The sequence below is a fragment of the Salvelinus fontinalis genome, chromosome 14 (assembly GCF_029448725.1).
Source record: "Salvelinus fontinalis isolate EN_2023a chromosome 14, ASM2944872v1, whole genome shotgun sequence".
NCBI classification, from domain to species: Eukaryota; Metazoa; Chordata; class Actinopteri; order Salmoniformes; family Salmonidae; genus Salvelinus; species Salvelinus fontinalis.
Window position 1 is genome coordinate 44,804,212 of NC_074678.1, and position 18,197 is coordinate 44,822,408.

Consider the following 18,197-nt stretch of genomic DNA (forward strand, 5'->3'; position numbering starts at 1 on the left):
GTGTCAGTGGTGAATGATATATATGCCATTTCACTTTTATCCAAAGCGACTTAGTCATACTTGCATACATTTTATGTATGGCTGGCCCTGGGAATCAAACACAACCCTGGCGTTGCAAGCGCCATGCACTACTGAGCCATACAGGATCACTAAAGATTTGAGACCTGAAACTATGCTAAGTATCCATTTGATTGAGATCTAATGACAAGGTTCTCAGGGACCGATCAGCATCATTCCATGGACCGGAGGTTGACAATCAATTGACTATATTGTTAACCCCCTGCGTTACATGTGTTAACCCTGTCCAAGTAACCCAACTGTCCCCTCCCTCCGCCTACAGACTCTCCAGATGGGCATCCGTCACTTCTCAGGGCTGTTTGTGCTGCTGTGTGTGGGCGTGGCCACATCGCTGCTCACCCTGGCTGGGGAGCACGCCTTCTATCACATGGTGCTGCCCCGCATCCGACGCCGACAAAAGTACAAGTACTGGCTCCACACCAGCCAGGTGAGATGGATGGAGTGTGTGTGAGTGAACCAAAGGAAAGTTTGTGTGTGTATAGCTGAATGACAGCAAGTCTGTATCCATACAATATCCTTTCACAGTAAGCCAGTGCCTTGAGAACCTTCCTCCTGTTCCTGCCTCAGTCTTGACGTTTCTTTCATTGACCTTTTTAAAGTGCTCTTTTTTACTTGAACAAATGTGTGGCTCTCCCTGGCATGTTTTACGAACTCCATATCTAAAAGCACTTACACTTCACGTATCCACTGCGAATTCAATATTAACAAACCGTTATTGCTTGTAAAATGTTGTTTATGGTGTAGGTTTCTCCTGCTCTTGGCTAGACTGTCATTGGGACTATATATCACCTTGGCTGTCATTTGAAAACATTAAGGCAACACCGCCATCTGCTGTTGGCTTAGATAACCACCATTTTGGAAGCCCAGTCCAAGTTGAGTATTAAAAGGACTGACATTTCAAATCTGCCTGGTTTAAGTACCCGGAGGTCTCCTAAGCTCCTTCCCCAATTGAGGATTATTAATGAGAGGGGAAAAGTAATTACAATTTCTAAGATGGTGTCGATTCTGCACGTTTTGAATAAAGCAGTGTGGCGCTTTTCAACCCCCCGTATCCCTTGGCTGTCAGTGTAATAACTATTGCCCCATTTATTCTGCAGAAAATCCACCGAGCCCTGAACCAGACCTATGAGGACGTGAAGAAGAAGCAGGACACCAACACAGAGAAAAGGTGATAAAATGGCTGCCATTATGGAGACCTTTTTTAAAAAAGTATTTACTTTACCTTTCTTCCATGATGAGTGATCTGACAGGACATGGACAGGTAGAATCCATATGGGCCTTTTACCCATCAGCGTTAATGAAAGGAGGCAGTCATATTACTGAGATACAGATTCAAAGCGAGCTAACACACTAGTAGGGCTTATTTGGCACCAGACCAGTCTCTTTCTTTCTTTATTGACACAAGCCTTTTATCTCCCAGTAGCTGCTGCATCCAGAAGAACCAGCACCCCCAGCCTCCCCCTGACCCCCTTCTCTCCAGGGCATCGGCCAAGTGGAACAACGAGAACAGCAGGGACACTGCAGCCACTAAGGACAACAAGCGCGTACACTTTAACCTGGAGACCCTCAACAGCCGCCGCCTGCTAGCCCGGGCCGTGACCAAGTCCGAAGGGGGGAGAGGGGGGGAAGGTATCCCTGGTGCTAACCAGGCAACACGTGTCTGTGCAAACGGAGGCTTCGGGACTTCCTTTGCCAGCCTGGTGCTCTCCCTCCCCTCCTCCTCTTCTTCTTCATCCATCCCTTCATCTTCCTCCTTGGGCGCTCCTCCAAGGCCAGGGGAGCTACAAGAGCTACAGGAGAAGATCGACCTGATCCGGGATCAGCTAAGGACGGCTCTGGCCAGGAGGGCTGAGCTGCAGACTTCTCTGGCCAAGGAGAAGGCTGCCTGCTCTGCACCCATAGTGTCAGGAACGCCCCCCGTGGTTTTAGCCGCAGCATCCCTCCACACCTCCACCAAAACCACCTCGTCCCTCCCCTCCACCCGCTGTGCCACCACCATGACAGACCCTGTCCTCAAGGCCCTGCCCACAGTCCGCACAGCCCCCGCCAAACACACCAACGAGAAGAGGTGATGCCCCTCTGAGGATTGGACACAGACCAATCAATGGTGTAGTAAGGGGTTAAAAGGGGAGGGGTTTGTTGAAAGCAGCTGGATTCCCTTGGTTTGGATGTATCCTTTTCCTGTGATCCTGATGCCGTAGCATGGCAGCTCTTTCCCTGGACACCAACCTTTCAACCTTTTGCTACTGGGTGAAAAAGAAAGAGCTTCTAGGGCATTGGGAATTCCTTGTGCTCTACGCTGCCCAACTGCCTCATATGGCTGGTAAAATGTGTGCAACCTCAGGCCTACTTGAATACAGCATATCGTGCCAATGCGGTGGGGCTGGAGGTACCAGCACGCCCACCCATGGCACTGCATCTGTTCTGTGAACTGAGCCATTCAACTTTCTAGCGCTCACTCCTCTGCCACAGGACCCGACTCCCGCGGAGGAATCAGGAGTGGTGCGTTGTATGTTTTCTTTCCTTTGAGATCCGAATCGATATTGTTCACTGGCTTTGATCGACATGTTTTTCAAGAATAAAAGTCTGATGAAAGTGTTGGTTGTGATGAAGGTTGAATGTGAATCCTTGTCATGTGTACTTTGTGTGGTCTGTATTTTTACCTTTCGGGTACTGAGGGTGACATTTCTGTGATTTCAGTGATAGAATAACAGGTATTAGGCATGTTTGATGTCTGGCAGTGTATAGAGAGCAATAGTAATGGCGTCTTTTTGTAGGCACTAAGTCCACCATGGTTGGTTGGGAAAAAGCCTACGGGAAAATAGAGTTTTTGTAAGGTTTTTGGATAAACGCCAAAAAATAAGGTCTGTGGTACACGCAGGCTTAGGAGATCTTTTACGGTTTGTTCGATGAGAATCTTTTTCAGCTAACGTCACTGAGAATTGAATAATTTATGCAAAAAAATAAAATAATAAATCAGCACACAAAAGGTCACATTAACTGACTCCGAACAGAAGATCTTCTAAGCCTGCGTTAACCTTACTATCGCCATTTATCCCACAACCCTATTCTTTCCCCATAGGAATGGCTGAATGAACCAGGAGGTTACTCATTTCTGGTTTCTACGACTACAAGCTGGCGAGCTCTATTACACATTAACTCTAAACATGTATTCACATTTAAACAAGTAAACAGGGTGTCATTTCTCCTTTCTGATATAGGATCCTTTTGTCAAATAAGGGGTTTCCCCATGAACATGATCCAAATATGGATGTGACAGGATTTGAAATATGTCAACATACAATACCCAGGAAGTTCCTATTTTGTGACCAATAAAATTGTATTTGCTTTTACAAGGGAGGTCTCCTGACCTCAGTGGGACTTACTGGATAAATAAAAGGTAAAAACAATATATATTATATTGTGGTGGACAACATACTTTGTGTCTAGGACTTCCATGACCAATACTAGGACACACAAACAGAAATAACCACACCAACGGCATTTTGTGCAAAGAATGCTTCTACTGCACTTGGTTTACTGAACAGTTAAATACATTTGAATGAGAGGAATCTAGTCCATCACAGATCGAAGGATTCATTTAATATCGTCTAAAATTAACTACAAATGGATAGCAACTGTTGCAAGGCTACAATCATCCCGCTTTCTCTCACAGAACGGAATATAGGCACAGAAAGAAACTGATCAGAAAACCTCATTGACGAAAAAAAAATAAATCTTCCTCTTATCGGTAAAAGCTTCCCGTAGAATGAACTCAAAAGACTTCTTTAAACTGACTTGTCATATTGCACAATTTGGACAACCTTCTCTTCCCATAACCACGTCCTCCGTCCTTCCCGTTGCATAGCCTTGACTACATCTCCAACCAACTCACTGAGCAGAAATTATTCTAACCCCTCGTGTCTCAATAGAACTCGAACAATGATATTTTGCGAAATGTCCCTTGATTATCGCCATTCTGTTGAAAAATATCCCATTTTCCTCTGATATAAGGCCAACAAAGGGCCATCTCAACCTGCACTAATCTCTCATTCGGAATCATATAAGGTATCATTCAAAATAAAAGCTCTCTGGTCAGGAGATTGTTCTCAGTTCAAACAGCTGAGGATGAAGACGTCGACCACACCTGTCAATGACTCCTGATCATTCCCTGACAGTTTCTATGTCTATAGAGTTACAATGTCAAAACCTCTCGACTTGTGTTATACCCTGTCCATGTTAGTACCGTGTTCAGCTAGTTCCAGAAAAGGGGAAGCATGATGCATGTCAGGTCCATCTGATTACAAGAAAACAATGGTTGTCTTTAGACCCTAGCAAATACAACTAGCATCACAGTAGCATTTTTACAAGCCAGTTATTTAGTCTCCCGTGAGCTATGGAATAGAGCAGTGGCCACAACAGTCGTGGAAGGTTTATAACATTGTGCAGCTTTATCATAATCTCCTGGCGGTTTTGAAACAAGAACATTGATGAAAGATTAAATATCAATTCTAAATATATTTTTCTACAAAATTAAAATGCCCCCCAGGGTCCAATATATGCCTTATCGTCATAACTATCCAGTGGGACAGCAGAATGGTAGATCTCAATGACAAATGTAACGGAGATGGGTTGGCTGGGTACAATGGCCTTACCCTGAAGCTGTTCAACGTCGCCTGGTATTGTCTTGTGCCAGTCTGGGGCAAAGATCTGTGTGTTTGAACTTGAAGTGGCCTCAGTCAGCTGACGCCACGAACCAGAACACTTCCTTGTGATGAAGCGCACTTCTCTTTTACAGTCACATGCTCCTCTTTCGGAATACAGTCTACGGGGCCATGGGGACAAATATTGACTTTAATCATTTTGTTTGAAGACCATGAAACGGGTGTTTAAGGCAATGGTTGAGCCTTCAGGTTGATTCTGTTGAATTTGCACATGACTAGTCAAGCGACTCTAATGTGAAAGACAAACACAAAACATGGTGATGAGAGAATTGGTTGGCTAGCAGTACACAGAAAAGCTCCCAGGGGCGGACCAATGACGCAGTTTCACTCAAAAGGGGTTAAGATGAGAGAAACCGCACCGATGGCCGCTCTTCTTCAGCTCAAGAAGTACGGTGAGCAACTGCCAATCGCCATAAGAGAAGCGGACGGGGGGGGGGAATCTGAACAAGAGCAAGCAGGTCTGCTTAACACTCAGCAGAGTGGATGAAAACTCCATTTCCCATGATGCTCCACTCAGGGCTAGCGCTAGCTTGTGGAGCCGGTTGCCAGTTACGACTACAAGAGGAGTTGAGCGCCTGTGAAAAAGTGGTGCGTGACTAAGTACCTACACAAACCACAGCAACATTACTAGCCTACAGTTCTGAAAGAAAAATGACCAACTCGGACACTAGAGCAACTCAGAAACACAGGGTTGTATTCGTATTTTCTTTTTCTGGGTTCGAGGACCAGATGGAATGAATGACTAGGATAAGAGTATGTGTTGCAGCCTTGTGATGACTGGTATGGTAGTCCACTGTGCTCTCAAAAAGAAAACGCAGAGAGTACACTGCCATTTCCTAAGCCCGTCGAGACACCCCCTAACCAAAATAAACATCCTTTAAGGAATTGTACATCAACGCAATAGGATTGCCGCCTCTCTATTTCACAAATCAACTTTCAATCATAAACAAAAAAATAATAATCACATGGCAAAATGTAATGGTAGCCTTTCCCGAATGATTCCACACCTTTGCAGCAAAGATGGTGTATCTCACACATAATTTGAGCGAAAACTCTGCGACGGATGGAAAAAGTCACTGTCCCACTAAGGATGGGGAAACTAAAAGCAAAACAAAAACATTTCCGTAGCAGAGATTCTAGAGGAGACTGGAGGGGGGCGCCTTTTCTTAGCTTTCCATCCCTCTCTTCTCCTTGGTGTCGTAAGAATGAGATTACAGTAATATAGCCACGGCGGCAATCTTGCGGTGTTGGAAGAGGAATTGAGGGGGGAGAAGAAGACATGTTGCCTCTGCGTGTGGGAGCATACGTAAGTGAGTTGGAGTTGGGGGGCTCAGGACGGAGTGGGGCTGGGGGGTTCCTCTGTCTTGGGCTCCCAGTCTGTGGGGCTTTGCCCAGGGCTTTCTGGCTCCCCAGCCCCTGCCCTACTGCAGTCTGTGTGTGGAGGAGGAGAAGGAGGAAGAAGGAAGGGACTGACACTAGAGAGGCTAGTCTCTGCTTCCTGAAGTCCTCCCATTGGAGGAGATGGAGGAAGAGGCGGGCCTAAGCCCGATGCACTGCTGCTACAGGCCCCTACGGTTTTGATTTCCACTGGAACCAAGCTGGGATTGAGGCCATCTGTGCCATCTCCTCCTCCACCCCCACCCCCCATTCGAATCTCCGCCACCACGCTGAGGCCCGCCTCAGAAACCATGACCCCCCCCACCTCTCCGGCCTCCCCTAGCAACCCCCCTTCCGTGCTCTCCAGCTGGGGAGCCAAGGAGGAGGACAGGGCTTCCGTGATGATGGCCGCCGTCTCCGCCATCCAGTCCAGCTCCGTCGTCAACTCTTCCCGGGCCCCTTCTAACGTAGCGCTGCTGGCCAGGCTGTTAGACTGGGAAGCCTGGGTCGCTGTACCTTGGGCCTGGGCGGCCGAAGCCGCCTGGGGCTCGTCTGGCAGTCGGACCTGGCCGTTGGCTGCACCCCCCCGGGCTGGAGCTGCTCCTCCAGCTGCAGCTGCTGCGGTGGTGTTGTTGTTAAGGTTGTCCTGCAAGGCCGTCTGGTTTCCCCCCTGGCCTGCCTGCTGGTTCTGCAGCAGCATCTCCTGGATGCGGATCTGCTGCAGGATGGCCGGAAGCTCGTAGTGGTGGAAGAAGTAGATCATGGAGTGCTAGGGATGGAGGGATGAAGAAAAAAGGTACAGGGGTTAAAATAAGTCTTTTTTAGTAATGGAGTTAGAAACTGGGCCTGGGGAGGCTGGAAGGCTACAAATTCCAACAAGAGCTGTGGCTGGCATGACTTCAGGGGTCTGATCTCAAATCACAGGCGAATCGCTACATTGGCTAAAATGTAGCCTAGGATGATAATCTCTTTGGGACAGGCACTAGCATGAGGGCTGAAACCTTAGCATCATGTAGTCACTACTACAGAGAAATTGATTTATTCAGGAAATTAGTTTAAAATTGGGTTTAAAAACCCACCCTAACCCAATATGACTTTCATTGCTATTTACTAAAATAAACACAGTTCTATGTTTTCTTAGATTGCAGTAACATTTAATGAATAATAAGCCAGTATAACAGCACAATAACATGATAAAGCCCTTTCAGGCTCAGCGTACTGAATAAATTAAGTGTGTAGGTCCCTTGAAACAAATGCAAACCGTATAGTGTTTCCTATTCAAAACGCTGGATGATGGAGGAGTGTGTGGGCTAGTACAACACTAGTTTGGGAGTGTCTTTTCTCTAGTTTATTTTAAAAATGTCCACAATTTATTCCTTTCCTTCCCTGCCATGTCTCACCTGTATGAAGAGCCAGGAGGTGACCAGAGCCAGGCTGCTGTACTGGCCATTGAAGCGGTAGTGGTAGGCGTAGAACGCAAAGTGATACAGATAGAAGAACCTGCGGGAGAGACAGAGACAACCTCCTTAGAGAGTAGGTGAAAATACCAGCATCACACTGGACTGACTTGACTGTGGAATGGAAGGACTGCCTGGAACTGGAGAGACAAAGTGATCAGTTGTTTGCTGAAGTCATAGAAATGCGCCAAATAGTTCCCTCCTCGTCAACCCATCCCCATTTTATGAGATATTGGAGGGTATGCACGGCTTACCTCAGCCAAAGGCATTTGCTGGTGTTGGCGTGTTGGACTCACCTCAGCCAATGACGTTTGCTGGTGTTGGTGTGGCAGCAGATGGCGTCGTACTGGTCGGCCAGCCACACGATGAGGATGATGTAGAAGGCTGTGGTGGTGTCGTTGAAGAACTCCGACATGATGGCCTCCATGCCTAGTAGAGAGGGAAAGCGTCTTCTTACCCACTGTTCATTCATAAATAAAATTATTTAAAAAAAAAACAAGACCCAGCTTGTTGCATGGTGGCTCAAACGGCGAGACACTCTTACCCACGAGAGCCAGGATGACGGTGAGCAGAGGGGCTGCCGGGAAGGCGATGGTCATGTTCATTTCCAACATCTGCAGCAGATCCACTGGTGAGACGGAAAGGGTCAAAGGTGAGAGAGTTTGGCGTAGGGTCAAAGAGACGTGTGGCACAGAGTGTGTCTTTCAAGGCTGCTAGAGGGGTCTGTGTGTGTGTGTGTGTGTGTGTGTTCTCACCGATGAAGACGAAGATCTGGTGGTGGGAGTAGCGCAGCAGCATAGACACTGACAGGGTCTGCAGATACAGAGGAAAACAAAAATATAACTTTCAACGGAATGCCTCGTTCTTACCTTTCACCTTTCCTTTTTTATATATATATATATATATATATATATATTTATATATATATGTTTTTAAAGGAGGTAAAGCACATTTCTGTGGAACCAGACAAAAGCTTATCTTACGTTTCTTCTTTACATGAGAAACCCAGAGAGCATGTCGTTAGCACCAGCTAATATATCATAAAAATGTATTGTTTTGGTGAAACGTTAGATAAGGAACCCAAATAATGGCTTCTCATGGGCTAAATTGAACACTTGTGATGTTTTAAAACGTAGGATTTTGAACACTTGGGATTTTTAACACTTTTGACAAATGGTGTGTGGAGACTGATACTTACGAATATTACCATGATGACAAAGGCAGCCAGGTAGGAGGTGCGGGCCATCCACATGCTGACAAATCGGTAGTGTTCCCCTGACACCACGTTCCTGAGGAAGCCTGTTCTCACACACACACAGAGCACCGATCAGACACGCACTCACACACAGTTTTGCAAACCAACCAAGGAAAGATACCATGAAGGAAAAACAGACACAGACCTCCACCCTAAACCACCGTGTACCTTTATTCTCCTCGTTCTCAGCCAGGGCCTTGACGCTGGACATCAGAATGTCATCGTAGCCCAGGAACTCATCCAGGAGGAAGCGGCTGAAGCCGTCCCCAAAGCACTGGTCCTTCATTGGGTCTGCATACGCACACAGGCACAAGATTAGGTTACGAAGCCTCACACAGATAGCACCTCCTGTCCTCAGAACACTGCGTCTGTGCTACTTCAACCAGGCTTTTTAGTGTGCCTGAGTACAATGTTGAGTGAAGTGGTTTCCTGACGATACTTTGATTGCGCTTGCCTTTAAAGCTCTGGATAAGAGTGTCTGCTAAAATGCTAATGTGAAAGTTAGCCGTGGGCGCGCAACAAAGGGTGGTCTGAGAGCGCTTTCAGCCTTGTTAAGATGACTGCTTAATAAAGCACCATTGTGTTGGCCAATATGACCTATGGCCCAAATACTAAAATATTTCCAAATAAAAGTCAGCAGCGAACTAGCTCCTGTCCATCTTAGCCACCAGAGGTTGAGTACATCAGCATGCTCATCGGTAACTACTGATCTAACCAACTACTGCTGCTGCTCATCGGTAACTACTGATCTAACCAACTACTGCTGCTGCTCATCGGTAACTACTGATCTAACCAACTACTGCTGCTGCTCATCAGTAACTACTGATCTAACCAACTACTGCTCATCGGTAACTACTGATCTAACCAACTACTGCTATTTGGCAAGCTAACTTGTAAGTCAGTGGTCATAGTTCCTATCACTTAGCAACATTAGTTCCTATCACTGTTTATGACACATGCTATGGCATGCTTTTGAGTGTTCATAATAGGCTTTATGACAGAGCTTACCCAGATATGAATATGTATGACACCTGCTATGTCATGCTTATGAGTTTAGACAGGCTTAATAACACCACTCATCTAGCTAAGACCATTCATAACATCTGTGATCATGTGTTATGTCATGCTTATGACAGCGTTAAGTAGGCTTTATAACCACTTACCGAGCGTGACGACCATTACGGGGATGTTGAGGCGTTGCCGGGTGGTCTGGGACAAGCGGAGGAAGCCGTACTCCAGAGAGTACTCAACTATGTACTCCTCCTGAGGCCACACTGACGACACACATAGAGAGAAACATTTACAGGTAAGCAGTGCAGCTTACCACACCAACAAAGCACACACACAGCAACCCACCAACCCCACAGCACACACACTCTTGCAGTGCATTAGAACAACTCATATTTAAACTAGTTAGAGACCACCTAAAATTTCAAAACATTGACAGAAACACATTGCCAAGACTTAATTAAAAGCAAATTAGGGAAAGGAGGAGTCAGACTTATAGCAATAAAACACAAAACATGCATACATAGCACGTAAGAAATGTTATGCAAAGGCCATTTAGAATTGTTAAAGCCAATGCAAGGGCACACAGACACGACACAAACAGGGCCTAAACTAAAGTCTGGAGCCTGGCTCTCGACTGCTAGAGCGAGCTGCAAAAGGTCAGCTCAACACAGTCTTCGTCTTAGCACAGCCAGGGCCCACTGCAGGAAATGCTATGGCATCATGGCCACACAGTCGGATTCAAACATTCTGCTCCATCACAACAACAGCTACAGGAAGTCGTTGAGGTGGCAGAAGACAAGGGAACACATTTTTGGAATGGAATCATGTCAGAAGGGGGTGACCAAGGACAACAAGATGGCCGGAAGGGAGCTAGCTTGCAGGAAGAGGGAAGGAGGAAGAAAGGAGCAGTGAGAGGAGAGGATTGAGGATTCTCACTCACTAGGGGTGTAGACAGGTAGGTAGGGTTGGGTTGGTTGAGTTTACCTGCTCGTGTTAGCATCTCAATCTCGGAGACTGTCTCCCTCAGCGGCTGCATACCTTTAGTGGGCGACTGGCTGAAGGAGAGGTCCTGGCTGTCGTTGAGGCCCCCTCCCCCAAGGCCGATGCCGCTCAGCGAGGGCTTCAGCCGCGGCTCGATGTCTAGCTCAAACTGACAGCGAGAGGAGAAAAAGACTTGAGTAGTCAGACCCCTTGACTTTTTGCTAATTGTTGTCGTTTTACAGCCTGAATTTAAAATTGATTAAATTGAGATGTGTCACTGGCCTACACACAATACCCCATAATGTCAAAGTAGAAATATGTTTAAACATTTTTACAAATTAATAAAAAATGAAATGTCTTGAGTCAATAAAGTCAACCTCAGTTATGGCAAGCCTAAATAAATTGCATGGACTCATTCTGTGTGCAATAAGTGTTCACCATGATTTTTTTTATGACTACCTCATCTCTGTACCCCACACATACAGATAATTGTAAGGTCCCCCAGTCGAGCAGTGAATATCAAACACAGATTCAACCACAAAGAACAGGGAAGTTTCCCAAAGCCTCGTAAAGAAGGGCATCTATTGGTAGATGGGTAAAAATTCAAAAGCAGACATTGAATATCCCTTTGAGCATGGTGAAGTTATTAATTACACTTTGGATGGTGTATCAATACACCCAGTCACTACAAAGACACAGGCCTCCTTTCTAACTCAATGGCCGGAGAGGAAGGAAACCGCTCAGGAATTTCGTTAAAGTTTAATGGATGTGATAGGATAAAACTGAGGATGGATCAACAACATTGTAGTAACTACAATATGAACCTAAATGACGGAGTGAAAAGAAGGAAGCCTGTACAGAATACAAATATTCCAAAACATGCATCCTGTTTGCAATAAGGCACTAAAGTAAAACTGCAAAAAATGTGGCCCAAAAAATGTACTTTATGTCCTGAACACAAGCCTTACATTTAGGGCAAATCCATCATATTACTCAGTACCACTTCATATTTTCAAGCATGACAATGGCTGCATCATGTTATGGGTATGTTTGTCATCAGCAAGGACGAGGTGTTTTTTTTAGGATAAAAAGCAACGGAATAGAGCTAAGCACAGGAAAAATCCTAGAGGAAAACCTGGTTCAGTCTGCTTTCCAACAGACACTGGGAGACAAATTCACCTTTCAGCAGGACAATAACCTAAAACACATGGCAAAACACACTAGAGTTGCTTACTATGATGACATTGAGTGGCCTAGTTTTAGTTTACTTAAAATCGGCTTGAAAATCGATGGCCAAACTTGAAAATGGCTGTCTAGCAATGATCAACAACCAACTTGACAAAGTTTGAAGAATATTGTACAATCCAGGTGTGCAAAGCACTTAGAGACTTACTAAAGACTCATAGCTGTAATCAGTGCCAAAGGTGATTCAAACATGTATTGACTCATGTGTGAATACTTAAGTAAATGAGATATTTCTATATTTTATGTTCAATACATATGAGATAGTGTGTGTAGATCGGTGAGAAAAACAAATGTAATCCATTTTGAATTCAGGCTGTAACACAAAATGTGGAATAATACTTTCTGAAGGCACTGTGTTAACAATGCAAGGTCATTGTATGGTCATTATTCTGGACAGGGGCACGCGGTAGCAGGATCATTGGTGTCTCTGCCTTTAGCCTTCCTCTCAAGCCCCCATCCCTGCTTCCCTCCCTCACCTGCACAGAGCTGTTGTCAAACATCTCCAGGGTCATCTCCTCCTCGTCGTCCTCCTCCTCCTCCTCGTGGTGCAGCGCGGTCAGGCCCAGCCCTCCTCCTCCCTCTCCATCCCCCTCTGGTTCCTTGACCAGGCCCTGGAAGCCGTCCGTGTCGTAGAACTGCAGGAAGATGGGCGCACGCGACGAATTGCGCTGGATCTCCACGCGCAGGATGCCATCACGCGGCCACTTCTCCCGCACGTGCTCCAGGCAGTTGATGGGCGAGCGGGAGAAGGCGATGTGGATGTAGGCCAGGATGAAGAGCACAAACAGGGCCTGGTAGAGGTAGAGAGAGGTAGAGCATTGAACTACGGCAGATTGTCTAGGGCGATATTGGTATTTACAGATGTTTAATGTGTGGGGGGGGGGGGGAATCGATACAGTTACATATCGCAATATTATATAGATACTTTGATAGGTAGCGTTAGTCGGCTGTACCTGCGCCAAAAGTCTGGTATTTTTCATTTTTTAGCTTGTTCTCCATCTTTTTTTAACGTGAGCAAACATGTTTTCAACTCATTTTCTATTGCTCTGTCATCTCTGCAGCAGACATATAGTGAGCAACATGTTTGGAATATCGAATCGTAATACATATAGGATCATGGGAATCGCTATACGTATCGTATCGGCACCTAAGTATCATGATAATATCGTATTGTGAGGTCACTGGCAATGCCCTAGTTTAAAGGGACACATTTCTGAATGTTTCCCCTCCTGCAACACTGATAATGTTAATGACAATCACATTGCCAGAAACAGAAACAAAAGATAGTTCACGTACGTGCAAGGTTTGAGGAGTAGCAGAAAGAGATCCTGTCAGGATCGGGGTCAATTGCTTTTCAACATTTTCCCCCAACCCTGAATCCTATACATCAAATGGTGGAGAAATAGCCTAACTCGGTCCTGGGGCTCCCCCTAGGTGCACATTTTGGGTTTTGTACAAGCACTACACAGCTGATTCAAGCTTTGATTATTTGAATCAGCTGTGTACCCAGGGGGGGCCCCAGGACCAAGTTTGTGAAACCCTGGCCTAAATGACCGTCATAGAGGCTGCTTAGTGAAGGTGCCCACTACAAAAGGTGCAGTAGGATAGATTCCTACAGAGAGCAGTCAGCTGAGAAACATGAGGTGCTAGAGAGCCTGGTCTATTTAGAATGATCCTCTTCATCAGGAAGCCAACACTCAGAACATCAAAAAGATGCTTGTGTCCAAAGCTAAAGTATCAGTGACAACAGAGACAGATAGGGGACGTGCCATTTTGTTTCCCATCCATCGCATCCCAACGAGTAGTGGCAGGCAGGTGCCTCTGAAAATGGCTGTCCATCTCTTCTCCTCTGTCCTTCCCTCTCTCTCACCCCCTTCTCTCTGCATCAGAGCGTCGCTCTTCTCTCCTGTCTGGTTACGGACTCAGGCAGGCGGATTCCCACTGTCAGTTAGCTTGTGTGGAGGCCTGGTACATAATGTACACACACACGGAGCGCCAAGTCTAGGTCCAAGAGGCTTCTTAACAGCTTCTACCTGCAAGCTATAAGACTCTTGAACAATTAATCAAATGGCTACCCAGACTATTTGATTGCCCCACCCCCCATTTTTACACTGCTGCTACTCTCTGTTTATTATCCATGCCTAGTCACTTTACCTCTACCTACATATTACCTCGACTAACCGGTGCCCCTTCACATTGACTCTGTACCAGAACCCCCTGTATATAGCCTCGCTACTGTTATTTTATTGTTGATCCTTAAATATATATATATATTTTTAAATATACATCTTAAAACTGTATTGTTGGTTAAGTGCTTGTAAGTAAGCATTTCACTGTAAGGTTGTATTCGGTGCATGTGACAAATACAATTTGATTCGACTTTTGATTTGATACAAACATTAACAATACCTTCCTAATATTGAGTTGCACCACCACCCCCATCCCCACACAGCAGTGTTGTAGTTCTTGACACACTCAAACCGGTGGGCCTGGCTCCTACCATACCCTGCTCAAAGGCACTTCAATCTTCTGTATTGCCCATTCACCCTCTGAATGGCACACACACACAATCCATGTCTCAATTGTCTCAAGGCTTAAAAATCATTCTTTATCCCATCTCCTCACCTTCATCTAAAGTGATTGAAGTGGATTTAAAATGGTGACATCATATATTTCACCTGGTCAGCCTGTCATGTAAAGAGCAGGTGTTCTTAATGTTTTGTACACTCAGTGTATGTATGCACACACACCTTGACTGCATAAAAACATAATCAACAACCTCTGATCGTTTTTATCCACACAGATAAGGAAAAAAGCTAGGACAGGAGAGCTCTAATGTAATGCCTGTTAAGATGACTCACTAGTGACTAGACTGAGTTGAGGGTCACTGCAATTATAACCCTCTGAAAATGCCTGTCTTTGGTGTTATGCTGCCTGCAACCTTCATGCAAAGCTGATGAGGATGAGTGTGCATTTTGGTCAATGTGAGCCTTTATGCCCGAAGTTGCACAAGCAAAGTCTTTCCCGGGTTTAAGCCTAATCACAGCCTTACTGCAATGTTCAAACTCGAGTTAATTACTGGCTATGATAATACATTGTGTAGAATAGATGTGTCAATCATTGACTCTGTTGATGACAAGGACGTGGCTAGAATTAATACATTTGACATGTACAACCTTCCCACCTAATGCTAAGGTTTTTCTTGGTTATCGTTGTGCTGAATCAAACCATTCCTATGCGCCAGTGTGATGTGCCACAGAGATAAATACGTACATGATTTGTTTATTTAGTCAGAATCTGATGCAATCAGGCGGCAATTGTGGAGGTTGATTATTTCTGTTCTACTCAACTGTAAGATCTAAGGCCCACACTATTCCACACATCAAAACAGAGGCAGCAGCAGTAGTAGCAGCAGCAGAACCACTCCAAACAAATTCGGAATTTGGACTGTGGCATGATCACAGGATGCAAAGAACGGCGAGGGCACGCTGCAGACCCATTCACGTCCCACTTTTGGCAGGTCAAGTTGAGCTTCAACAAACTACACTATAGTTGGATGAGAAACTAACCAGCCATTTATACCCTCTCTTGTTTGAATGTTACACAAAGATGGTTTCTCATTGTGGTATTGTTCATGATAAACTGCTGTTTTGTTGAAGCACTGTTTGGAGATATGGTGGGGGGATAATATAAGTAGTCTACTTCCATTGACATGTGCATTCTGTATTCAGTGGCCAGGGTGTGCATTTTCAGGGGGGGGGGGGGGGTGAACTCCATGCACACCTTTACTGTTTACCATTTTCTGTAGGTGCCCTTAGCATCACGGGTGTATTTACATACACTGTAGAGAGAAATACTGTCAGTGAGTAGCACACAAACAGTCTGGGGGTTCCACAAAAACAGTCCATGGGAAGTCCGAAACTAAATACAATTTAATTTCAATTTACTGTGCCAGTGGGCAGGACGGTTGGTCATTATGAATTTGAGACAAAATATCTAAAAGGATTGTATTATTAAACATACTTTCCAAACGTGGGTCTGTTGTAGACCTGCTTACCTAATGTCAAAATAAAAATGTCCTGCATGTGCACCATTATGTGGACAAAAAGGAATACCTTGTGGGGGGACTTTGACATGAGGTAAGCAGAGATTAATTGGTTCTACAACAGACCCACGTTTGGAAGCTCCATGAGATGTTTCGTCTCAAATTCCCCACCCATTGGCACAGTAAATTGAAATGGAACTGGATTTAACTTCTGGCTTCCCACTGACTTTTTGTGCAACCCAATACAATTGAAAGCAATGCTAGTGTATGTAATAGAACAGCGTTGTTAAAAGCACCTACATTTTCTGTAATCATTGGAAGAAGTTACCTTGTGAGAAGCAGCAATCACACATGTTCAAAACCAATTTCAAGCAAATTAACCTACCGTTCGTTCTTGTTAGCCGATTCTTGACATTGTAGCCTACATGAAGGTAAAATAGTGAGAGGAAAGTCTTACCTTCAATAGGACAAAGAACTCGAAGATTCGTCTGAAAGATGGTGGAAACAATCTGGCATAGGTAACTGCCATCTTGAAGAATAGGGCATGGAAAAGTCTGTCTCGAACATTGATGAGTGGGTTCTGGTTGATATTAGGGTTTCGTATTCTGTTCGCCCCGCCATTGTTATTTAGCGGGGCGTTATTGTTCACGTTGCCCTGGTTTTCTGACATTGTATGTCTGACAAGACGACTGATAGCAAGTCACTATTGCAATCCAGTTCAAACGTAGATCTATGTACGCAACTTAACCGCACTGGCACCAACAACTCCAACTGTAGGATGGTGCAAAACTGCATTAACTTGATGCAATAATGCAGCTGTCAGTTTACATAGAAAAGTCACAATTGCTAGAGGTGACCAATTTGATGTCTAGAAGGGCTGTGCGTTATATAAATTTTCCCGACATAGTCGTTGTGTATCTGGCATTCTGGCTTAACTCCCAAAGCGCCCCCACTAGCGTAGCTAACGTTAGCTAATGAGTTCCAATACAACTCAACTACTGTAGCAACCTAAAAATGGCACATACAGGAATGTTAAAATATTCTTTACAAATTTCTACTATCCGTTTTAGGCCTTTTAACTAAGCGTCAGTCACCATTCAAACCCCGGCTAATTAACTACCTGCAACATACCATTGCTAACATGCTAGTTAGCACTGGTGGTAAGCAACATTCCGAGGCGAAAACATTGACGACTATGGTGATGTATATTCTTAGTATAGTATGCTAAATTAGCTTGTATGCATTTGTCTCATTGCAATTCACCAGAAACGTCCAATAAAATAAAAAACGTTTATCAAGTTAGCTAGCACTACCCTGCTCACGCTATAGTGGCTAACGCTCACGTTCAAGTTCTACGATGATAACCCGTATGTTACTTTTTAGTCGAGAGTTCGCCTCGAAAATGTCGATCTCAGTTTGACTTTTTAGATGGACATTGAGTATGATTCCCGATGTATTTTATTTTACCGTTTGCAATACTCTAAACCAGTTTAACGATTCCTTAGCATCAACCATTAAGTCTTGAAAACAAACAAGGCAAGTCAAGAGTTTGACAATAGTCGATTAGAGCGAGCGCCCTCTGTAGATGCAACGTCCATTCACTTTTTTATAAAGGATCATAAAAATATATACTCAGTGTAAACAACAATTGACAGATTAAACTGTGATTCGTTTTCGATTAAATTATAATCTTCCAAGGAAAACGCAATTTATAAAAAATGTTGCAGGCAACTCAAAAGAGTTCTAAATTCGCCGTCAGGGGTCCTACCGTACCATCTTTGTGTTCATGGCTATAAGGTATCCATATTTTGTCAAATTTACGTCAAAAGTTTAATTTTGTTGTATTTTACCTAACCTAATTATCATAATCTGCTGCGTAAAGTTCTCGTAACCTGCTATGATTATGTCAAAAGTTAATATGACAAAAGCTGTATCTCTTCTAGCCATGACCCATATTTTGTTTGTCGCTGGACGTATTCATTAGTCATATTCCGTTGCAAAAAGCTTTGTCAAATTAACATCAG

The 18,197-nt window shown here is 44.7% G+C and overlaps 2 protein-coding genes across 5 annotated transcripts in view; one reads left to right on the plus strand and one right to left on the minus strand.

Annotated features, from left to right (window-relative positions):
- The window catches only part of grin3bb (glutamate receptor, ionotropic, N-methyl-D-aspartate 3Bb), a 113,050-nt gene extending 109,553 nt beyond the window's left edge, over window positions 1-3,497 (plus strand). The window contains exons 7-9 of one of the 2 annotated variants that reach the window (XM_055861986.1): window positions 341-505; window positions 1,176-1,246; window positions 1,499-3,497. In XM_055861986.1, coding sequence (XP_055717961.1) covers window positions 341-505; window positions 1,176-1,246; window positions 1,499-2,150 — 888 coding nt within the window. In that variant the 3' untranslated portion in view covers window positions 2,151-3,497. The remainder of the gene's footprint in view (window positions 1-340; window positions 506-1,175; window positions 1,247-1,498) is intronic. The other variant, XM_055861988.1, reaches the window with a different exon arrangement.
- An 82-nt stretch (window positions 3,498-3,579) lies between these two features.
- On the minus strand, window positions 3,580-18,136 carry tmem259 (transmembrane protein 259). 3 transcript variants are annotated; one of them, XM_055862003.1, is made up of 11 exons: window positions 16,631-18,136; window positions 12,605-12,919; window positions 10,941-11,052; window positions 10,055-10,165; window positions 9,060-9,182; window positions 8,835-8,935; window positions 8,392-8,449; window positions 8,181-8,264; window positions 7,933-8,065; window positions 7,580-7,679; window positions 3,580-6,948 (listed from the first exon to the last, which is right to left on the minus strand). In XM_055862003.1, the coding sequence occupies exons 1-11, from the start codon at window positions 16,841-16,843 to the stop codon at window positions 6,133-6,135; spliced, it is 2,166 nt and encodes a 721-aa protein (XP_055717978.1). In that variant the 5' UTR covers window positions 16,844-18,136; the 3' UTR covers window positions 3,580-6,132. The 3 variants fall into 3 exon arrangements, with proteins under 3 accessions (XP_055717978.1, XP_055717977.1, XP_055717979.1); XM_055862002.1 differs by having other exon boundaries at window positions 10,887-11,052; XM_055862004.1 differs by lacking the exons at window positions 3,580-6,948; window positions 7,580-7,679 and having other exon boundaries at window positions 7,929-8,065; window positions 16,631-17,884.
- Window positions 18,137-18,197: the final 61 nt, after the last annotated feature.